Source organism: Zeugodacus cucurbitae, chromosome 5 (assembly GCF_028554725.1).
Source record: "Zeugodacus cucurbitae isolate PBARC_wt_2022May chromosome 5, idZeuCucr1.2, whole genome shotgun sequence".
Classification (NCBI taxonomy): domain Eukaryota; kingdom Metazoa; phylum Arthropoda; class Insecta; order Diptera; family Tephritidae; genus Zeugodacus; species Zeugodacus cucurbitae.
The window spans coordinates 5,098,354-5,124,152 of record NC_071670.1 but is presented as its reverse complement, the minus strand read 5'-3'; the positions used below and the strand labels follow the sequence as shown (position 1 = coordinate 5,124,152).

Below are 25,799 nucleotides of genomic sequence, written 5' to 3'. Positions count from 1 at the left end.
ATTTCATACATAGTTAAATTCCATAATTGTTGCTAATGACGGACGCAGTACAACAAACAGACAACAACAACAAAAATGACAGCAATAAAAACCAGCAGCAGACGCTACTAGAGACAGACCGCAGCTAATGTGCTGCAAAAAGCAAAAACAACAATAACACATTCGGACACATTCGCATACTTGTTGCTATAGAGAAATGTTCGTTTGTGGCATGCTAGCAAACAGATGTAGTCGCAGCCCACTATTTGCTAGCCATTTTTTATGCATTCTGTTTGTTGTACATATATGTCACTTGTTAAGCTTTTGCCTGTGCAAAGTGCGCTAAAAAACAACAAACAAACAGCAAATGGACAGCGAAAATCTACAAACATTTTATTGTGATCCCACGCGTCGTATGAGTAATCCCCTTTTTGTTGTTATTGTGTTTGTTAAAATGTAGTTGTGTACTCGCATTAATTAATGAAATCATCGACTTCCGCTGTTTGTGTGGCTAGGCGTCGATTTACATATATTTTTTTTAAACAATTTAGCATTTAGCTAATATGAGGAAAATAAAACATAGACTAATGCACCAAAAATACAAGAAAAATGAGAAATAACAAATATGAGACAAATTGCTTTGAATTTCTCGAAAAGGCACGGTCGATAAATTCTCCAAAAGTCAACTATTTTTTAAGGAACCGATTAGAGCACAAAATATAAGGTAACATTTCATGGAAAATCGATAGATGCGAAAAGAATTATCGAAAAATATGATAAATTTACAGAAAGGTGAGTAATTCATAAAAAATGAAAACTTACTAATTCGAACAATAATACAAATATCGATTAATTTCTTAAATTAGCTTCTTAGCTGATCCTTTTGGTATATATATAATAACCCTGGAAAGTCATGCCTCGTCGTTTCGACGACGCGAGTGTTTATTTTGTACAAAAGCCGAATGAATCAGGGCTGTGAAAATTTTATTTATTCAACAAAAGATTTAAGAAAAACTGTTTGATATTGTTTTATTTAGAAGATATATAAACCAGGTAATGTGAATATATTGATTTTAGTAGGTTTTGATAGGTAGGATAATATATTAAGGACTTTGAGTAATGCCGTCGTCGAATCGACAAGGGATGACCTCTACTTTTTAAAAATAGCGATGACCTTCCAAGGATAATAATAATAACGAGAATTCGCTAAACAATCAGAAACCATTAAATATAAAAAATGCAATTAGGAAAAAAAATCGAAAAATTTTAGGAAAATTTATAAATAATCGATTTTTTTTAAATACATGGAAAATTTATAATAATTGAAATAGTCTATGATTGATTAAAACATCGATAAATATGTTAAAATATCCGTAGAACCAATAGACGTAATCGAAAAGCTATTGGAAATTAATAAAGATTGAAAATCCAGAAATAATCGGAAATCGGTAGATAGTCAAAAATCGATAAAAACAATGAATCGATAAGTCATCAGAAACCGATAAATAAACCAAAACAAAATTTTTAAATCGAAAAATATATAATGAAACGAGAATTCGCTAAACAATCAGAAACCATTTAATAAACAAACTGCAATTAGGATAAAAATCGATAAATTATAAGAAAATTGATAAATAATCGAAATTTTTTTAAGTACGTGGAAAATTTATAATAAATGGAATAGTCTATGATTAAAACATCGATAAATATTTTAAAATATCCGTAGAACCAATAGACATAATCGAATGAAAATGCAATTAAGAAAAAAATCGAAAAATTTTAGGAAAATTTATAAATAATCGATTTTTTTTAAATACATGGAAAATTTATAATAAATGGAATAGTCTATGATTGATTAAAACATCGATAAATATGTTTAAATATCCGTAGAACCAATAGCATAATCGAAAAGCTATTGGAAATTAATAAAGAATTGAAAATCCAGAAATAATTGGAAATCGGTAAATAGTCGAAAAAATCGATAAAAGCAATAAATCGATAAGTCATCAGAAACCGATAAATAAACCAAAACACAATTTTCAAATCGAAATATCTATATTTAATCGAAAAATATATAATGAAACGAGAATTCGCTAAACAATCAGAAACCATTTAATAAACAAAATGTAATTAGGATAAAAATCGATATATTTTAGGAAAATTTATCGATAATCGAATTTTTTTAAATGGAAAATTTATAATAATTGGAATAGTCTATGATTGATTAAAACATCGATAAATATGTTTAAATATCCGTAGAACCAATAGCATAATCGAAAAGCTATTGGAAATTAATAAATAATTGAAATCCAGAAATAATCGGAAATGTGTAAATAGTCGAAAAAATCTATAAAAACAATAAATCGATAAGTCATCAGAAACCGATAAATAAACCCAAAAAAAAAAATTTTAAATCGAAAAATATATAATGAAACGAGAATTCGCTAAACAATCAGAAACCATTTTATAAACAAAATGCAATTAGGATAAAAATCGATATATTTTAGGAAAATTTATAAATAATCGATTTTTTTTAAATACATGGAAAATGTATAATAAATGGAATAGTCTATGATTAAAACATCGATAAATATGTTAAAATATCCGTAGAACCAATAGACATAATCGAAAAGCTATTGGAAATTAATAAAGAATTGAAAATCCAGAAATAATCGGAAATCGGTAGATAGTCAAAAATCGATAAAAACAATAAATCGATAAGTCATCAGAAACCGATAAATAAACCAAAACAAAATGTTTAAATCGAAATATCTATATATAATCGAAAAATATATAATGAAACGAGAATTCGCTAAACAATCAGAAAAAAATGTATAATAAATGGAATAGTCTATGATTAAAACATCGATAAATAAGTTAAAATATCTGTAGAACAAATAGACATAATCGAAAAGCTATTGGAAATTAATAAAGAATTGAAAATCCAGAAATAATTGGAAATCTGTAAATAGTCGAAAAAATCGATAAGAACAATAAATCGATAAGTCATCAGAAACCGATAAATAAACCAAAACAAAATTTTTAAATCGGAAAATATATAATGAAACGAGAATTCGCTAAACAATCAGAAACCATTAAATAAACAAAATGCAATTAGGATAAAAATCGATAAATTTTAGGAAAATTGATAAATAATATGGAATAGTCTATGATTAAAACATCGATAAATATGTTAAAAGATCCGTAGAACCAGACATAATCGAAAAGCTATTGGAAATTAATAAAGAATTGAAAATCCAGAAATAATGGAAAATCGGTAGATAGTCGAAAAAATCGATAAAAACAATAAATCGATAAGTCATCAGAAACCGATAAATAAACCAAAACAAAATGTATAAATCGAAATATCTACATGTAATCGAAAAATATATAATGAAACGAGAATTCGCTAAACAATCAGAAACCATTTAATAAACAAAATGCAATTAGGATAAAAATCGATAAATTTTCAGAAAATTGATAAATAATCGAAATTTTTTTAAATACGTGGAAAATTTATACTAACTGGAATAGTCTATGATTAAAACATCGATAAATATGTTTAAATATCCGTAGAACCAATAGCATAATCGAAAAGCTATTGGAAATTAATAAAGAATTGAAATCCAGAAATAATTGGAAATCTGTAAATAGTCGAAAAAATCGATAAAAACAATAAATCGATAAGTCATCAGAAACCGATAAATAAACCCAAAAAAAAAATTTTAAATCGAAAAATATATAATGAAACGAGAATTCGCTAAACAATCAGAAACCATTTAATAAACAAAATGCAATTAGGATAAAAATCGATAAATTTTAAGAAAATTGATAAATAATCGAAATTTTTTTAAGTACGTGGAAAATTTATAATAAATGGAATAGTCTAAGATTAAAACATCGATAAATATGTTAAAATATCTGTAGAACCAATAGCATAATCAAAAAGCTATTGGAAATTAATAAATAATTGAAATCCAGAAATAATCGGAAATCTGTAAACAGTCGAAAAAAATCGATAAAAGCAATAAATCGATAAGTCATCAGACACCGATAAATAAACCAAAACAAAATTTTTAAATCGGAAAATATATAATGAAACGAGATTTCGCTAAACAATCAGAAACCATTTAATAAACAAAATGGAATTAGGATAAAAATCGATAAATTTTAAGAAAATTGATAAATAATCGAATTTTTTTTAAATACGTGGAAAATTTATAATAATGGAATAGTCTATGATTAAATCATCGATAGATATGTTAAAATATCTGTAGAACAAATTGACATAATCGAAAAGCTATTGGAAATTAATAAAGAATTGAAAATCCAGAAATAATTGGAAATGTGTAAATAGTCGAAAAAATCGATAAAAACAATAAATCGATAAGTCATCAGAAACCGATAAATAAACCAAAACAAAATTTTTAAATCGGAAAATATATAATGAAACGAGAATTCGCTAAACAATCAGAAACCATTTAATATACAAAATGCAATTAGGAAAAAAATCGTAAAATTTTAGGAAAATTGATAAATAATCGAAATTTTTTTAAATACGTGGAAAATTTATAATAAATGGAATAGTCTATGATTAAAACATCGATAAATATGTTAAAATATCCGTAGAACCAGACATAATCGAAAAGCTATTGGAAATTAATAAAGAATTGAAAATCCAGAAATAATGGGAAATTGGTAGATAGTCGAAAAAATCGATAAAAACAATAAATCGATAAGTCATCAGAAACCGATAAATAAACCAAAACAAAATTTTTAAATCGGAAAATATATAATGAAACGAGAATTCGCTAAACAATCAGAAACCATTTAATAAACAAAATGCAATTAGGAAAAAAATCGAAAAATTTTAGGAAAATTTATAATTAATCGATTTTTTTTTAAATACATGGAAAATGTATAATAAATGGAATAGTCTATGATTGATTAAAACATCGATAAGTATGTTAAAATATCCGTAGAACCAATAGACATAATCGAAAAGCTATTGGAAATTAATAAAGAATTGAAAATCCTGAAATAATTGGAAATCGGTAAATAGTCGAAAATTCGATAAACTACAAAAATTGATCGGAAATCGATAATAATAGGTCTACAACTTTGCTTCCGCTGTTTTTTTTTTGTAAATTAAATTTTTTTTGTGTATAAAAACGGTTACAAATGTCGATGAGCCTCAGCCGCACTTTTCTTGGAATTAAAAAAGAAAAGCAAAATTTCCCGCAAATGTCGAGAATTCGGCTCAAAAAGTGACATTTTCAGTTGAGAATAAGTTTGGGATGCAAACAGATCTCTACAAATATTTTGTTGGGTTAATGGAAAACGGTGGAAGCAAAGTTGTAGACCTAATATGTTAAAACCTACTAAAAATCGATAATTGTGAATCTAAAATAAAACCCAAGATATATAGTTCAATCTTATATGATATGATATAAACTGAATGAGCCTGATGCAGCAGCTACCTACATACTGGGGGCGTTAAAAAGCAGATATTCGCCACCCGCTATTGAAATTCTGAAAAATTTACTAACAAATATTTTGGCCAACATATGTTTTATATACAAATACTACATAATTTAAATTCTTGATTAAATTTAACTTTCCCATTAAGTTTTTCCAGCAGCACACTGGATGCCATTAAATTGTTTGTGCGTCACTTTGACGTACACGCCTTTGTTTGTACAAATAACTTAATGCAATGGAAGGCACAAAAGCTGTAAAACGGATTTCAATTAATTGCATTGTAACGGAATTTGTGCAACATTTTATATTTTTCTTTGCAATTCTCATGAATATTTTAATATTTACTTTCCATTTTGCAGCCAACTGGGTTTTGTACGCTTGCAGCACATGCACTTGACACATACGAGATGGGCGGTAAATGTTTTCAATTATTTTTGGATTTTTTTTTTTTCAATATTTTTTCACCAGAATAAAAAAAAAAAAAATTAAAACAAAATAAAATGGTTTGCATGGCAAATAAATCTACAGCACGCCTTTACTGATGATGATGACTTACAGGCGCTTAAAATTTTATGAATTTAATACAGAAGCGAGAGCATGCAGTTTATAAGAATTTGCAATGGCGCGGCGGTGCGGCAGTTGTGTGGGTTGTTGGTGTGAATATTTTTATGACACAATGCAATGGTTGAAAAATATTTCTGAGAATTTCAAAAATGTCTTTGGCACGAAGCCAACCATCCAACTGGCAGTCGCAAGCAATTTGCTTGGCTTAGCTCACTCATCAAGCAGCAACAGCAAGCGAGCAGGCGGCAGCGGCGTCTCTACTTTTATTCATTACATTTATTATCGCTTTTGTTTTCTTTTTCTTTATTTTTGTTTATTTGCTTTCGTACTTTCTTTAATGCATACGCTTCGCTTTTTGATACTGTAAAATTGTGTGATTTATGACGTCGCGTCGTGCTTTTGGTGTGGTCGCCCGCCTTCTGCGGCAGTCAGCGTTAAGTGAGCATAATATTATGTGACAAGCTTTAATTTTTATTTTTTCATATGTATGCTTTTATGGCTGTTTTTACTGTGCTTTTGGAAATGTTACTCATTGTCCACACACAAACAAAATCAATTATTTTCATAATTTGGTCATGGAAAGCGCCCACAAGCATTATTGGGCTACCGAAACGTGCTTACACTCACACACTTCCACATGTGTGTAAAATGAGGTGGCATGAAAAGCAATCGAAAATATTTTTTTTTGTGTAAAAGTAGCACAATGACCGTTTAATTTAGTTTCAATAGGCTACTTTAAGCATTTTCAGGTGGGTGTAAAGTACCGAAATGCATATAAAGAGCATACAGACATACACACAGATAAATTTATTTAGTGTATGCGCTTATTAAAATACCAAACATTCTTTAGTTTTGTCTTCGTGCTGTTTATAGTGGACGGAAAAAAATATAAAGGGTGTATCAATAAGTGTAGTTGGATTTTTTTTAGGTTAGCTTTTACACAGATATTTATAAAATAAATACGAATTTGTGTCTTTAAATTTGTTTCACATACAGGGTTGATTTTCACTTTTTTTTATAATAATATATTTTTTTTATTTTTTAACTAATTTTTCCATTTTTAACATTTTCATTTAACTTTTTTATTCAATATTAATTTTTAAGTTCATCTTGCTTTTAGTTGATTGGTATGAAACAAAAATACAAGGCAATAAACTGTTCAACATAACCTCAAAAAATTTAGAAATCGAACAAAAAGGTTACTTTATAATGATTTCAAATAATCTCAAAAAATAAAGAAATTTAATACAAAGGATGCTTTCAATATATGGTCAGCAGTAGAACTTCATCACCAAGTTTGCTCTCAACATAACCTCAAAATAAAATGTATTTCCATACATCAATATAAAGTTTTTATATTGCTTACAGTTGAATGGTATAAGACAAAAATAAAACGCAGAAAATTGTTCAACATAACCTCAAAAAAGAAAGAAGTTCAATACGAATGCTTTGTTTCAATATAACCTTAATATTTTCAGTAGTAAAACCTCATACCAAACTTTCTCTCAACGTAACCTCAAACCGCTCTCAGCCTAACATCAAATAAATACTATTTTAATACCAAACTTTCTCTCGACATAACCTCAAAACTCTTTCAACATAACCTCAAACCGCTCTCAACCTAACCTCAAATAAATACTATTTTTAATACCAAACTTTCTCTCGACATAACCTCAAAACTCTTTCAACATAACCTCAAACCTCTCTCAACCTAACCTAAAATAAATGCTATTTTAAAGTGCTAAAATTTACGCGGTAACACGATTGCTTTGGCTCAAACCGTAATACCATAATACAAATATGGGTCAGATTTCTACATTTTAAATATGAAATAACTCATATAAATTATGAGGTTCCACGAAATCAAGTCTCTAACCTGGAGAGTAGGGGTTTGAAAAAAGTTTTAATCAATAAACTTTTGATATATATATTATAAATACAAAATATGATTTTTGCCAGATTCGTGACAACAAATTATGGCATGACATTTTCATAATGCGTCATCAAACGCAAATACCGGCGGTTTTTATACAATTTTATATTTACTACATAATCGAAAATGCAAAAACAACCACTTCAGCTTCAAATACAAATTTTCTTCACAATTTATTTTACTTCCCCCTTCACATACTTGAATAGTTTATATTTAGTTTCCCCCACAGAAATTATTCATTCACAGCCTTACGCTTGATAGCTTGATTGAAATTGGTTGTGTGTGGATGCTGTGTTGATGACACTGCTGGCATTGGCATACACTTATGTAGTTCTAGCGCGTATTGGACCCCCCAAAATTTGCTGCATTCAGAAATAGAGGGTTGGCAATAAAGAAAAGTGGCGTTGGATGACAGCATTGGATGGCATGATGAGTATATATAGATAGCTATGTATGTATGAGGTTGCTTTTTTTCTTTTTTGTAGTATGCTGTAATATTTACTATCGCCCACGTAGGCATGTCTAGTGTGTTTATGTGTAAAATTTGACATTTTGGGGATGGAATAATTAATGGAGCGGTTTATTAAGCTTCTTTAGTTGAAGAAAGAAATAAATTTTGCATGAAAAGATGTAAAATAAATTGGCATATGGAAATTATAAAAATTTAAATCTTTGTTATCGATAAAATATATCGATATTTATAAAAAGTGATACATGTGTTATCGATAAAACAATAATCGATAATCGATTAATTGAGAAATTTAAAGAATACAGCTACATTTCAAATACTATAAAAGTTTTTTTAGGTTTTTTAAAAATATGCACACAATAATTGATGCAACAATTGAATTGCACTTAAAAAAATAATTTCGAATGGAAATAAATAAAAACTAATTATGTGGATGTGCAAAATAGATCGATATTTATAAAAACGATATATTTTATTATCGATAAAATATCGAAAGCTTGTTTAAAATATTTATAAAATTTGCTGTAAATTTATTTTCGGGGAAAATATCGATTAATCGAATAACTTAAAGAATACAGCTACATTTCAGATATTTTCGACAGATTCGACACAGAATAATTTATGTAACAATGTGATTGAACTTAAAAAATAATAATTTCAATTGGAAAAAAATTAAAAAAGAAATTTGTGAGTGTGCAAAATATATCGATATGTAGAAAAAGAAAAATTTTGTTATCGATAAAATATCAAAACCATATTTAAAATACTTCTACAGCTTATTGTACCTTTATTTTCGCTGCGTAGGACATATCGAAAAAACGATACAATTTGTTATCGATAAAATATCGAAAATTTATTTTAAATATCTCAACAGCTTGCTGTAATTTTATAATAATATCGATTATTAATATACAAATATCGATTAATAATCGATTATTATTATTTTAAAAGATATTTAGGTATTTTTTTAAATAAAATAATAATTTTTAGTTTTCAAAAGCTGCCTGGCAAATTTCTCATTACATTTAAACTGTGTCAAGTGCGTTTGTGCGCGCATTAGACAATTTATTCCACAAATTTTAATACCACTATGTGCTATATACCTCAAAACCCGTTTCCACTAACAAAAAAGAAATAGCAATTTATTAAAAAGAAGCACACAAAGTCATCAATCATATTGCCATAAAGCATGTGTTCGCACGCAAGTTGGCTAATTATAGACAAACGAGCAACTAATAAGGTGTAAGCTTTTTGACAGTTCGTTGCGAGTATTTACTTTTCGAACTGTAAACAAATTGTCATAAAGAAAAATTTTATGAATTTTGGAAAGTTTTAGAAGTATACTAAAATTTATTATAATTATAAGAAAGAACGTTAGTTGACTACTAATAATCTCTACTTCCTACTATTTGCGCTTTCAAACCTTTTTCCACTCTTTACCCAAATAATAAATTACTTATTATGCAGCACACTTGTCATTTTAATATTCATACGCCAACCGTACATGGTGTCCATAAAAAGCAGTAGAAACAAAAAAAAAAACGAAAAATGCATTTTAAATTGCGCTCAGTTGGCAACCATCCGCTTAATTATGGACAACCGAACGACATCATTAAAACACTTACTGCCAAACCAACGCTGTGTTTAATGCCGAAGTCGAAGCTGTCAGTGCGAAGGCAAAACTACTCCAAGCAAGCAATTGATGCCAGCAATAAGCTTTATCTGCAATTGGCAATCGCAATTTTAGTTAAGTAAGTGGGCTATTTCGACGATATGATTTTTTTGCGGCCCCCATATCGTTAGTTGTCTTTACCATTTATGGCAAAATGTTGAATATTCATGTTACTTAAAGCGCACGAGTTGGGCATTTTATATTTAACTAGAAGCTGTGGTGCCGCGCGGTAGATTTTGAGAGCACAAAAATGCTCATTTATTTATTTTTTATAAGATGGAGTATACATCTTGAAGCCTATTCTTCACTTCACTTAAAGTATCTATATGTATTTTAAGATTGACTATACTTCTTAAACACTATTCTTGGACTTAATTTTTTTTCTCAAAACGGGTACATGTTTATAAGATTTAGGTCGTAAAGTCCTACTTTATATAAATAGATACCAACTACAAAATTTTAACGATAAACTGTCAGAAAGATAGCTATAACTATAAGATTATAGTAAAAGACTCGAATATATATTAGATCTAGTAAAAATAAATCCATTATCGTTGAAAATATTCATAAAATAACTGGTTCAATTACCTGTGATCTAGACATTGCAAAAAAGACAATTTAGAACCATTCAAATAGGGCTAGATACAAAAAAGCTCGAGGTAAGGGGACCACACGGGTTAATTTAAAAATCCCCTAAGAGTGGGTACTGTTGATGAGAATGGTTCAGTACCAACAATGTTAAATGGAAATTGTAGTGATCGAATCACAGTGAGCCGGTGGCCGAGCCAGGATTGACGCTCAGAACCCATGTGTTTGAGTGGATTGGAATGAAATCATCTACTATGAGGTGCTATCCTAAGGCCAAACTCTTAATTAAGAACTGTACTGTCAACAATTACACCATCTGAAAAAATAAATTGCCCAGAAGCCACCATCTTGGATCAATAGAAGAGGGGTTGTGTTCCATCAGGACAACGCCAGACCACACGCATCGATAATTAATTTACAGAAGCACGTGGAGCTTGTTTGGGAGGGTCTTATGCAACCACTTTATATTTCTGACCTGAGAACAGGTAATCAATCACCTAGATATGCCTATTTATTATATATTTTTTAACATATTTGGAGCAGTTTGAGTATACTTCAAATCACCAACTTTTTTCATCAAATCTTAGACCGATATACTCTATCGATTACTAAATCAAATAACAATACTAATGCATCCCAACTTCCCAACCAACCCCGTGCATTATACAAAAATTGTTTTGGGGTCACACAAGCGACACGCTGGAGACGCAATTTTCATGTTACCAACTTGCATTTACGCTTTATAGCTGTTATTATTGTTTTATATTTACGAGTATTTGCGTGTGGAAGGCAACAACAGTTAATAAGGTTTCCTGTATTTTGATGTTTTGTGCACCAAATGTGTCAGTCAGTATGACTGCCCTGCGACGTAGCAGTTATATGGTGTAGTGGTGTAAAAAGGCAAAGCAAGGACAATGTGCTTAAGGAAAGAAAGCAGAATGAGATATGGAGAACGCAAACTGGCGCGCTAACAATGAGTCATACCAATATAGGAAAGCTTAGCTCATGTCTACCATGTGAGTAGAGTTAGTGAGTACAACTGTCTGTCGCACGCGTATCAGTCAGTCAGTTTGCTATGCAGCCCGTGCACGGAAGCAGCATCAGCGTAATAGTTATGGCTGGCAAATTTCATATCCTTCAATCGCCCTGAGAAAAACTTTTTTATTTGTTTTTCTTTTTCCGCTTTTTCTTTTATACTATTTCGCTTTTACTTTATGAGTCTGCGCTAAATAATTTATTATGCGCTTATAGTATATGTTTGCTTTAAAAGTTTGCTATTGTTGTGTTTATGGCCTTACAGCACTTGTTTAGTAGGTTGTTGTTAGAAATCGACATTTTTATTTTTAGGATGACCGAAATTTCTGGCAGCAATTTTCATCATCAACATGATGAGCCATGCGTGTAATAAACATTGATTAAATTTATACTCTTACGTGATTGGAATATATTTGGTGCAGATATGATACATTTTTCTAATTTTAGATCTAAATTTCTTCCAGAAAAGTTTCAGACAGTTTTCGAAATTAGAAAAACCCAATGTCATTGAAAAAACGTCGACGTTAATCCGTAAAGCATTAAGACACCTACATATGTTTCTTACGCTCTCACGATTTCCTTGCTGTCACTCAAGTCTATCAATTTGCATAATACCAATGACAAAATGGTTAAACCGCAAGGACTTTCAAATGAAACCCTGTTATATTCTAACAGTTATTAACATTTGTTGTAATTTTGTGATTTTAACACGCAATAACAAGTCCTTACGTTAGATATAGAGGGCACATGCGCAGTTCAAACAGAATCAACAAACAAATCAGCAAAAAGAAAAAAAGTTAAAAATAAAGTACAAAAAAAATCAAGAAAAAAATCTAATTCGAAATATCTTATTGTACACTTATTCCACAGTCTATAATTTATTCTTACCCACCCACACAGGGTTGTGTTACTGATGACATAATATGTACTGTCAGTGCACAATGGTGAAGACAAGGAATGTACATACATATATACACTTTCAACCGCTTTGTTAGCTTTGTACACATAGTATATCATATTGTTGTCATGCGGCTACAACGCAAACAGGAAGAGGACATTAACCTTCGCAATGATAGCATGCACTCCCACACCATATCCTGATGGTATTGCTTACAAAGTATAAGTAAAAGTAAGTAAATAAATAATTGTAGCCTGTAAATGCTGAATAATATAGTTCTGTGTATAATATAGTCCCTGGAGACGGAACAAAATATAATAATTGCACTTAAATATGGCGCTTTTAGAATATTGTTTGATGTAGATGCTGATTTGTGGCAAACTCGAAGTCGCCTTTGCACTTTTAGAAGATTTTTTTATATTACAAATACCTTGGAGGTTTGCGTGACTTTTAAAATTGTATATTAGTAGTTCAAGCAGAACAAAATAATAACGCAATGCATTATGTTGCGTAACACAATCGGGGAAAAATTATAAAATACAAAAATTATAAAAAGTATAATATTAAAAAAGAATTATAGAAAAAATTTAATTATATTATCACAAAAATATAAGAAAAAAATTAAAAAAAAAATTATAACAAAAATATAAGAAAAACAATTATAAAAAAATATTAAACAAAAATTATAAAAAAATATAAATAAAAATTATGCAAAAAAAAAAATATAAAAAAATTATAAAAAAAAATAATATAAAAAAAAATAATATAAAAAATTTATACAAAAGAAATTATAAAAAAAAAATATAAAAAAAAATAAAAAAATAAAAACAAAATTGTAAAAAGGATAAAAAATTGCATACTACAAACGCTTTGTAAGCAATCAATATTACGTATACGTAGTGTAAACCCGCTTTTATGCTTTATTTATATCGAATTATGATAATTTCTATTTTTCAAATAGACTAAAAACGAAAAATAATTAAATTTTATTTTAAACAACCACGCCTACATTTAGTAGCACAAAAAAAGCTAAGTAAAGATTTTGTTCTAAAAAATTGTGCGATTCAACTTCATATGGTGGAGCAGCAAGAAAAAAGTGTAGCAATTTTTTCCCTCAACATTAAATTGCCATTCATCAAACAGAATTCTACAGAATAGCAAATTAGCCCAAGGGACAATGACTGCAAACAAAATGCGCAAATGAGGCCTTATATACATACATAAGTGTACAAAGCCACATACCCGCTTACAAAAGTTATAAAAAATCGTTAAACTGCCGCCAGGTATGCTTATTACTAATTTATGAGACCTTTAAAAAGCAGTAAAAAACGCGCTACCAAGCCTGTACTGAGACTTAAGACAAATTGCGTATTTACATAACCTGCTAATTAAACGATATTTTTTTTGGAGACGTACATATATACATATGTACATATATATATACTTATACATACACATGTATGTAAATAAAGGCGTGTGTTTGAGAACGCAAAATTAAAAATGAAATAAAGAGAATCGTTTATGTGGACTCAAACAAAGAGGCGATAAAGTTGTTTCATAATTTTAAGTGTGACAATCAGACGTGAGAAAACCAGGTGAACCGCAAATGAGCTGAGCTTGAGAATAAAATAATTTCAAATAAAGTTAGTACGGAAATTCTAGCCCTGATTTGAGTAAAATTTACAGTTTTCGTCTATTCAAAACACTCGGTTTTTCAATCCAGGTACCTGTCTTAGCTTAAATACGCCTGAATGTATGCAACGTTTGATTTTTGTTTGGTTTTATTATATTTTTGGTTGAAACAGGGGTAAAAGGACATACGAAATACTGGTTTCGAATAAAGGTGTGCTCCAAACGCTTACTATCGATATGATATAATATATAAATTTAAATATAAGTTTTCTATCATTTAAAAAACTCGAGATTTCATTATAGGTAGGAATCTCGACTAAAATACGCCTGAATGTAGGCAACGTTTGATTTATACGTGATCTTATGGCGTTTACGACCGTTATTGAATGGAACCAGAACAAAAGGGCATACGAAATAGAGGGATTTTATGTTTGCAAATAAAATTACGCTCAAAAAGCCCATGATTTATGTGAAATATATATTTTTCAACCATTCAATAAACTCGATAATCCAAAGCAGGTAATTGTCGCGACTAAAATCCGCCCTGAATATAGGCAACGTTATGTTACTGTTATGCGCATTTTTTTATATTTATTACAAATTTTTAGAACAATTCCAAAAGAACGCGATATAGAAGATAAAACAGCAAGACAACACTTCCAAATGCTGTGCTATGAAAATTCGACACAAAAGAAGTTTTTACGGTCAAGTAAAATTTATTGCTAATAGGCCTGTCAACAATTACGGAGGCTAAAAAAATAATGCTCAGAGTATATAATGACGTACTCTATTTACAGCTAAATGTATTGCAAGTACTTGGCGACTTCGAAAATTACACGACCACCACCAACTCATTGCCAATAACTGTCAGACTTTATTGCTGATAAATAGATATGAATGAGTCAGTGTAAGAAAAGTTTTAAATGAATATCGAGGCAATATATTTGAAGCAAAAGTTAAATTGAATGCGAGCCAATTCATAAGCTCAACTTTGACTTGACATAAGTGAAAATATGTGGCGACGGTTGAAGACTAAAGACTGAAGCGATATAAGCAAGATAAAAAATTAAAAGCTTGAGCAAAGTATATAGCTCATATATACATAGTTAGATACGAAAAAAATTACTATTGGCGCAGCAGCAAATTAAACTGACCGCGCTCAAGAGTATTCATAGCGCAAGCCAAGCAACAAATTATTGAAATAAAAAAATTGACCGAAAAGACCGCTGAACCGAAATGATGAATCAAAAGAGATTACATCATCAAAGCGCGATAAATGACAGCGAGTGAGAAGATTTTTTTTCTATACAGCAATAAATATTTGCAACGAAACGGTCAAGGACAGTTTTAGTTTCGCCTCAAAATTGACAGCAAAAGAAAATTGCGAATGCTGTGCATGATTTAAGGGGACGGGCAAAATAGTTGTTGCGCAACTAAAGTACATTTAATTTTAACTTAAAAGGAAATGACTTGCTGCTTGCCACGCTGCCACAACTTCAAAAGACAACTGGGGAGCGCTGTCAGTTTGAATGGCATGCAAAATGAGCGGAAGCATACTCAAAAGCAATCACGGAGAATGCGCTTCCTTTTTAAGCATTTTTTTGTTTTTTGCGATTTTTCATAAGACAAGTGCGGCAAGTGAAGTATGCTGCTATAGAAAGCCCGGAAGTCTAATGTCAGCTTTGACAAATATTTGCACAGCATATCCAGACATTCATTGACTGTAGAGTAGCGTTGAAGAAGCCGAAGGTGAAAAGCAGGAATGCTAAGGAATACTAAGGAGCGGCAACAACAAGTGAGCGCAATAAAAAAAGTATTTCTATGGATATATAAAAATAAAAAATGTACGCTGGCTATCTAAGTGTCATGAGCAGGCATCCTATTCATGACGTTCTAAGCATAGAAGGAAACCGAAAGCCAGCAAATGTGAAGGACAATGAACCAAGGAAGTGAAATTTAGGTTACAGTCTGCCTTTAGGTGGCGCACACTATTAAAATGTATTTTTTCACACATCATTTGGTAACATTCACATACGTGGCATTGTAAGTCAGTGTGAATAGGCTGGTGTGAATAGACTATAATGTAAAATATAATGACCGGCGCTATTAAAAGTTTAAAAGACGGAAACTATGATGTCATTAAACTTACCACAGAAATGAACAATTAAATTTTGAATTGTCTAATAATAAAGCACTTACCTGAAAGAAAAGAGAGAAAGTTAATTGATTAGAAAAATAAACGTAATTAAGTTCAATAATAATATAAAAAAATATTTTTTATGAAAATAAATTTAAATTTAATCAAAATTATTATAAGATAGATAAACTATAATAAGATTTTTCGAATTATTTGCTTTTAGATAGAGCGCTACTGATCGTGATTTGTTGAAAGAGTTGCGTGAGTTCAGCTCCAAACTCTTGCTAAATGACACTCACTCAATTTGACAGTATCAGCTGTTGAGCTGTCACATTTAAAAATGTTTGAAAAGCAATAATAACAACATACTGATTTATTTTCTGAGTTCCTTTCTCTACAAAAATGTAGTATTTTAAGTTAGATTTGATTTGAAAAAAGCTTTGGTATCGATCACCAGACATTTTGTCACTCAATTTGAGTATTTGAAATTATATTTGGTTTGAAAGAAGCTATGGTATCGATCATAAGCCCTGTTGCTACTCAAATCTAACGGTTTATGGTGTCAAAAATGCACTCAAATACTAAATACAACAATTAATAGAGACTCACTTGTCTGAGACGACCAAGCTCAGTCTCTACTTCTACGAAAAATAATATTTGAGGTTAAAATTAGTTTGAAAGAAGCTTTAAGACGGGTCAAAGGTCAATTTAACACTCAAATCTAGGTATTTATGGCGTAAGAAATGCACTCAAATACCAAACACAGAAATTTTCGGAAACTCAATTGTTTGAGACAGCCAGGTTGAGTCTCTTCTTTTACGAAAAACATTCTTTGGGGTTAGGATTGGTTTGAAAGAAGCTTTGGTATAGGTTATAGGTTTTTTTGACACTAAAATTTAACTGTTTATCGAGTAAAAAAAAGCGTAGCGTCTCTTCTTCTACGAAAAACATTCTTTGAGGTTAGGATTGGTTTGAAAGAAGCTTTGGTATAGGTTATAGGTTTTTTTGACACTCAAATGTAACTGTTTATCGAGTAAAAAAAAAGCGTAGCGTCTCTTCTTCTACGAAAAACACTCTTTGAGGTTAGGATTGGTTTGAAAGAAGATTTGGTATAGATAATAAGTCATTCTGACACTCAAATTTAACTGTTTATGGCTCTTACGCCACTTCAATATCAAATACAGCAAATAACAGAAATTCAATTGCCTGAGATAACCAAGTAGAGTTTCTTTTTAGACAAAAAGTAATATTTGGGGTTAGATTTGTTTTGTAATAAGTTTTACAGTTTCTTCTTAGACAAAAAGTAATATTTGGGGTTAGATTTGCTTTGAAATAAGTTTTAGCATAGAATATAAGTCATATTGACACTCAAATCTAACTGTTTATCGCGTAAAAAGTTGCGCTTAAATGCCAAGTACAACAATTCTGTCTCTGAATCGCTCCTTCTACGTTTTTATTACATAATATGCCAACATAATATCTAGACAAATCAATATCTAAATACACATAATCAATTTTCTAACGTACTAGAAAACGGGAAAGCGGCAAGTAGCACAGTAGTTTAATGATAGCGAAAACTAACACAACACACCCGTAGCGACTAAAGCAAACACAACGCAATGAATATTGCTTACTTTGCATAAGTATGTAAGCGTGTGTATACCTTTGTTTACTTAATTTTGTTTATCTTACATTTGACTTTCATTTTTCATTTTGTGCATAATGGAAAAGGTGTGCGCAGGCAAGAAAAACCAATAAACAGTTGGCAAAATCATACTAATAAAGTGTAACAACAACAGAAACAAAAATATGAAACAAATACAAAACGTGCCACAGTCAAAGACAATAACGTTGGCGACGATGAAGTCACCTTGGCGGTAGTGTAGTGCGGCTCCAGCACAGCGCACACAAACGCTGAACGAGTTGACAACTTGCTAATGACGTTGTCTCACTTGAAATGTCAATTCACACAGTAAAATGTCAATAAAACATGGCACACGTGCGCACGTACATACATCCAATGTATGTATGTAGCGTTGGTTGAAGTTATCTTTTGGCATCGTCTCTATGCGATGATGCCATTGCTGTAATGCATGCAAAATAGCGGCTGCCGCAGAGTTGGTTTGTGCCACAAGCGTGCGCGTATGTACTACATATGTATGTATGAAAGTGTATAGGTAAAGCGTGAAGTGTGTGGCTTATGTGACGTATACGCCACTCGTGCTCATTTTCGTCGTTGACATTGACATACTGTTTGACACTTTTCACTTTTACGCAGGCGTATATAGCTAGTTGGAGTTGCGGTTGATAATGAATACACTGCTGCGTAGGTGTTGTGTGTGGCATGATCAGCCACAATGTTATTCTCGTTAGTTACAGCGAAGGTAGAACGACAAGATTTAAGGCGTAGTTAAGTTTTTCGCACAAAGTTTGCATGTAGAATGGGATGGTTGCTGCGCAGGCGTATTATTGATGTTTGTTGGGTTTGCAAACAAATATACAATCAATTTTCAGATGTTTAACTCATGGCAATAACGACGAATTTAATAGAAAGAGAAGAAATCTAACTTAAATACCAGTTATCAGCAATTCTCCGTCCCGAGAAGAGTGTATTTATACAATCCCCACAACAGCCAGTTCTACGATTCACCGGGATTGACTCGAATTTTCGGATCCGACCAAGGGCTGTTATTTCGGCGACCCCGACCTGTCTGGATCGTAAGTTCTAGTCTTCTAGTCAAGTGTATATTTTTTTTAAGTTTTTCAAACCAAGCTGTGAATATAAGTTTAGGTTTTTTATATAGCAAATTACTTTCTTATACCTTAATTTGGATCTTAGTCTATTTTGTAGCCAGTATTTTCACTGAAAGCACAGATTTTTTCTTTTTATTTTAATTATTTCGCTCCGCATGAACAATAAAACTCGACTAGCTGACTGCCGCTGTGCTTGCCTACACCGCTGTGCTGCTATCTGCAATACCTAACCTTATTGGTATGCAGAATGCAAAGTAAATACCAGTAGTCGCTTACCAAGTGTCTCCAGGTATCTAAAAACGCCCACAGCAGTCGTGACTCCATAGCAATGAATGTATTTCTCAGGTGACATAATTGTGTGTAAGTATTATTCGACGTGCCAAACAACTGCGCTGCATACTTAACGTACACGTTGCATTACAACGATTGACTTTTGTTTTTTACTATTTGCTGTTTTTTATTTTATTTTAATTCAATTTATTCACACAATATAATATAACATTTTCACAATCACAATATAAAACTATTTATTTTTATTAGCGATGTGTGCCTGAGAAGTGTCAATGCATTTGACAGCAACGGTGCTGCCATGCATGTGTAATAAGAAATGGTTGCATGTACAGCACGTGAGTTTGATATGTGCCTCAGTAGAGATTGAGCAATGATTATCAGGCAAATTAATAGGCAATCAACGTGCATTACGTACGTTAATAGCGTTAAATGACGTAATTAGTTTAATGCACTGACAACAGTAGCAATTTTGAGTGGCAAGATTATAAAAAGGAAATAAATATAAGATATAAAAGAGAAATAAAAATATAGCAATGCATGCATAGAGGGACGGTCAACTGAAAATTAAGTGCAACTTTGTGCCTCAAAAGAAATAAAAAACTGCAACAATTTAATGTGTTGTGGTCCTGCCACAAAACCGCATTATCGACCAGCAATTTGCTGCATTGTAAAGTTTGCACGTTCTCCATTTAAATGCCGCAGCATCGCACAGGTTACAGGAGAGGAGAAGGCATAAACGCTATAACAACAACAAGAACGGTAATTTAGCTCACAAAAAAGGAATAAGGAACACACAAGTAAGCAACGTAAAGCGAAAAAATAAGACGTAATAAAAGTAAACTTGTTCTGAGCTGGGCGAAACGTGAAGAAAGTTCAAGCGTGACTTTTTTAAATGTTTTCTTTTTGGAGACACACACACACTTACACACTTAAAACAGGCTTGTAAAGGTATGCAATTTTCAAGTTGGTGCCTTTTTAATTAGAAGCTTTTGGATTTTTAAAGTAAGCGTTGCTACAATGACGTAAAAGCAGTAAGAGTTTACTAACCTTACCGGGTTTCGAAATTCTAATTCGTAATAGAAACAATTGTAGACAAAAATAAAATAAATAAGTAAAATATAAATAAAAATAAATTTCACACAGATTGGAAAATTTTCATAATTATTTGGAAAATAAATACAAACATTCACTTTTAAAAAATCATAAATAGCTAGAAATTAAACGAGATAAGAAGGAAAAAAACGTTCGGTAGGTAAACAAAGTTCTTGTCAAATCACTTCCAAGTGCGAGAAAAAGGTTTGCTCTAGGTAAACATGTTGAAGCAGTGAGTATACACAGATATAGCAGAAATTGAAAAAAGACAAGGGAGACCGACCGTTCAATAAAAACAATAAGATATAAGAAATACAAACAGACATTCGAGCGTGCCTATCTCATTAGTAAAAGATAAACAGATAAAAATGCCGCCGCGTCTGTTAAGGTTATTGAGAAGCATAAACAATTAGAAAAAATTAAAGCAGTCAAGCAAAAATAACAGGTAGTGTAAACTCGTATTTGGATTTGTGAATTGTTGTTTTTGTAAAGGAAACAAGAATACGCTGTTTCTCACTTCAACACATCAACTATTGTAGCACTTGAGTTTGATGTAGGTAAATCTGCTGTCAGAAATAAACCGTTTTTTTTGTAGTTTGGCACACCTTAAAGGTCGTGTGATTGAAAACTATTCCAAAGCACTGAAAATGCTATATGAAATACAATAAGAATAGAAACAGAATTATACTGAATTTTGAACTATTTGAAATCGGTTTTAAAGAGGATTATGATAAAAAAATTATACAGAAATTTGATTTAAAACCGAAAAACACAAAGCTAACTGTCATGCAATGGAACACAATGACAACAAACACCTTAGATACAGCACTTTCCATTTATTTACTTTATTTTCAAAGCAAATTTATACATATCAACTACGTTTCTGGGGCAGTGAAATCAACAAAATTGCTATTTCCTCAATTATGTTGGGCATAAGCACTTTTGTAATAGCTGCCATCTGAAACAAGCACAACGCGACTGAGATAAACTCTAGTAAAATTACCAAATAACAAAATAATAACGCAACTATGCTGCAGCCGTCTGCAGTCAAGTGTTATTTGTGACTTTATGTGGTTGTTACATAGGCAAATTGTATAAATCATACATAAGTATATACATTTGTATGCGCGTAAGTATGCTTTAATTGATAAGAATGCTTGTGCAACTCGTGTCATATAGTGAATCAGTGTGTTTCAGACAAATTCAGTGAATAAATAAATGTGAACCGAAAGTGACTAAATAACAATTTGTAGCGATAAAAATATGAATAATGAAATGGCAATATTATTTCTACAAAAATATTATAAATTTGATAACATATCATTTGTATACGCGATAAATATATTTAATTTTTCTATTTCTATAAATTTTAATAATTTCCATAAATTTCGCCGTCAAAAAAAATGAGATAAGCTTTTATTTTGTTTACAACGGCAAAATATTGATGTGTTTTAGTAGAGTAATCGCTAATAATCGATAACATATGGTTCAACCAATCACCATTTGCCACTTAAATTTGATTGCTAAGCAAATTAATAATTTTTTTTAAAACAATTATTGAAAAAAAACCAACAACAATAAAAGCAAATAATCAATTTAGAGAAGCCTTGCACATTTGCTGCTTTGCCTGACTATCATTACTGTCTGCCTTATCAGTTTGTATGGTTTCTACATGCACTCTATATACATATGTGTGTGTGTAGGTCGTAATTGAATTGAACTCAATTTTCTTTTTGCTTGTGTTTGCATTTGTTATGTGCATGTAAATATAATACTAGATAGATGGCATTGTTTATTAAGGGATGTGAACAATAAATAAAATTAATTTCTACATATTGCATATAAGAGTGTTTGTGTGCAGCTACACAAGCGCTATTCTCACTAGGCAGTGCGGTTAATGATGATAATAAGGCGGAAATGTCATCTCGTATTATACTAATTTATGCTATAACTATTTTTATAGACTTATTTATATATTTCTTCTCATAATTTTACACAAATTTGTAAGCATTTATTTTTAAAAGCTGCCTAGCTTTGAAAACTCACTTAAAAGTTATCAGAACTTTAATCAATTAGTGAGTTTCTAACTATATTTACATACATCCATCTACTTTTCTGTATATATTTAAAGTAGTTCTACCTAGTTGACTCTTTCAAGCGCAATCTTTTAGCCTTTTCAAACTAATAGACCATTAAATTTGTTTACTCCAACATGGTATGTTGTCCCTAGCAACTAGTATGCATGTTAATAGCTACGCTCGTGTATGTACACAAACAAAATAAGGGTATACAAGTGTCGGCGTATAACAGCAACGCTTAAAAACTCATAAAAACCGGCTTTAAATTGCAGTGGATGCAACTTTACATGGTTTAATGCGTCTCCTTCAAATATAAATCTCAGCTCATGCATAAATTTCAGCTCGTAAATTTATATTTGAATGTGGCTAAAGAAAATTTTAGCGAAAATGAGTGATTCTTTACCGCTAAATGTTTATTTAACAATATACTAGATATATTTGTTATGTTATTCCTAAATTTAGCAATAAAATTTAACATTCCAACAGCAAGAACACCTGTTTCATGTTTCCAAACACGACATGGCATAAAAATTGCGTCTTTACTATGAAATTCGCAAACCAAAATGTTTGTATATTTATAAAAACATACAAATATGCATACAATTCTATACATAAATTTGTATATAAAGCTGTCAGCCACCCCAATTGTTACACTTGCATACATTTCATATTACCAACTGTAGCGCTTTCACCAGCGACAATAAAATCATTTCGTGACACCACCACCTCCAACCCTACACCCACTTTATGACTATCGATCCAATATAGCACTGTGAAAAAAATAACAATCCACCACCTCCTTTTAATACCAAATAACTTGGAAGCTAGTGCTTTGCTGTTGTCATACATGCGCCACGGACACCACCATACGCCGCTCGAATGTCCTGACATGACAAAGGCGAAATGTAACTTATTGGAGTTTTTGACGACGCAAACAATGGCAAATACATATATGACCTGTAATGCTCGCATATTTATACATAGATACATATGAGTTTCTTAAACAAAATATATGAAAGTTTTGTATATATTTTTAGCGGTTCATTCTGAGTAACAGCAGAGCATTAGTGGGTGTGTACTTTTTGTTTGTTTGTACGAAAATTCAAGCGTATTTTACAAACAATAAGACCACCGTACGCCTTGCGGGTAGTGCAGCTTTAGTGCGCAGGCGCTGACAAAGGTGTCAAGAGTAGTGCATACATGGAAAATATGCCGCATGATTTCATAAAAAAGTTAATTTTTAACATATAAAATAACGCACTGTTGATTACTTCAGTTATTATAAATAATGGTATGAAATACTATAACAACAACAAATACATTATGTAATACACTATTTTGGCAAGTTATGCCATTATTTGCTTTATATTGTATATACACCGGCTATTAGCATGAATAATTAAAATTGATTGCGAACTATGAGTCAACCAAATATTCACTTGAATGAGTACGCGTCTTTATACTTCACTTTACCTGAGTATTTAGCGATAAATAATAAAAATTTTCCAATAAATACTCCATATCAACTATTTTTACTCACTGGCATTCATTCATGATCTCCTCCTGACTGCGCACTTGCACTGGTGCCAAATCCTCAACGTTTTCTTCAAAATTTCCAAAACATTTGGTAATTTTTTCGTCAAATGTATTTACTAAATCCTCAAGACTACCACCGAATGTCTCAGCAAAATTATCAACGGTGTCACCGGCGGTGGAACGCTTATCGCAACCATCATCACCAGGCGCCAAACCAACATCTAGACCCAGCTCAGCGGCCAATAGGGAATTGCAATTGGGACTTATTGCACCGCCGTCAGCGTTAGTGCCGTTCGTCATTAGCATACCACCATTCCGGCTCACATGTGCATCGCGCACAGCCTCTTCAAGTAGACGCATTTTGTTTTCCTGCTTCAACGATGAATCTTTCAGATTCAAATTCAACGTATCATTAATCGTATTTTGATTGGAAATGAAGTCACAACCGCCCCATTCATCAGTCTCCTCGAATTTAGCTAATGGAGCCTCGAATTTCAGCTCGGCCATTTTGGTGCCGAGGTCACGCATCACGCACGTATGCTCCGCGGGGGGTGAGGCTGGCGCTGTTGGCGGCGTCTTGACGCTTTTACTGCAGGTACTTAATAAAATGTTAAGCGACAAAATCAAGTGACTGGTGTTGTGCGTTGTTTAGCTACACAAATACTTTTTTTTTACTTATTTATTTCAACTCAATATGCTTCTATTGCCTTAATGCACTGTAAAAAACTTTTCACGCTTGATAAAAGCCTGTTTGTGTGGCTGTGTTTGTCACAATTTTTCACTGAGTGTGGTATGTATAATATTTCTATTTCATACTTTTAATATATTTCCGCGCACTTTAACGAATTTTGGCAATGCCTTTTAACACGTTTTTAGTGCTTTGCACACACTTATAAGGAATTTTATTTCAATTTTTCCTATAGAAAATTCACAATTTCACTGAACCGCGACGCAGCGCAAAATTACGATTACCTTTTCTTTTCAGCTCTGCAAAGCAACAAAAACAAAATATTGAAAACATCAAATGACACCATGCAATTTACACACCACGGTTGTTATATATAATTCACCATGTTCGCAAGAGCAGTGTGTTGTGCAGCAGAGTACAGGGTGTTGTCGATGATAAAAAATTGTTAGTTGTACAATAAATCGTTTTTATAAATTATGCAAGAAATTTATATACATTATTAAGCACTTTATTTAGTGAGCACTATATGTATATTTATTAAAAATCCTTAAGGTTTTACACAACATTTTTTTTAAAGTTATTTAAGACGATTGGGTATAATTTTATTTTAAATTATTTCAAAAATTTAGTGTAACCAAAGTTCTTAAATAAAATGAAAATGGTTATTAACATTTTATAGAAATAATTAATTGAAATGAAATTTAGTTTTTATTAACAGCAAAAAGCAGTTATACACTTCCGTTTCCGTGCTACTTTGTGAACTTTAGCTGCTTTGGTAATATAGCTTATAGCTTATACTCATCGGATTTTTACAAAAATATTTAACTTTGATATTCTAATTATTAAAATTTTCTGGAATATATATGTTAACACAATTTTAGTAAAGTTAAAACTAATATTTATATTCAATTCAAAATATCACACAGCTGTCAAATTATGTCACTTTGAGGTAACCCTGTATTTAAATTTTCC

The 25,799-nt window shown here is 31.2% G+C and overlaps 1 protein-coding gene across 4 annotated transcripts in view; it reads right to left on the bottom strand.

Moving 5' to 3' along the window:
• The window catches only part of LOC105208548 (fasciculation and elongation protein zeta-2), a 48,912-nt gene extending 23,758 nt beyond the window's left edge, over positions 1 to 25,154 (bottom strand). For 2 of the 4 annotated variants that reach the window (XR_008471340.1, XR_008471341.1), the window contains exon 1: positions 24,144 to 25,154. Coding sequence is in view for 1 of the 4 variants with exons in the window: in XM_011178455.3 (XP_011176757.1) it covers positions 24,144 to 24,667 (524 nt within the window). In the remaining 3 variants the exon portion in view is untranslated. Of the gene's footprint in view, positions 1 to 19,210; positions 19,360 to 19,418; positions 19,653 to 24,143 lie in introns of those variants that run through there. The other 2 variants (XM_054231512.1, XM_011178455.3) reach the window with 2 other exon arrangements.
• Positions 25,155 to 25,799: the final 645 nt, after the last annotated feature.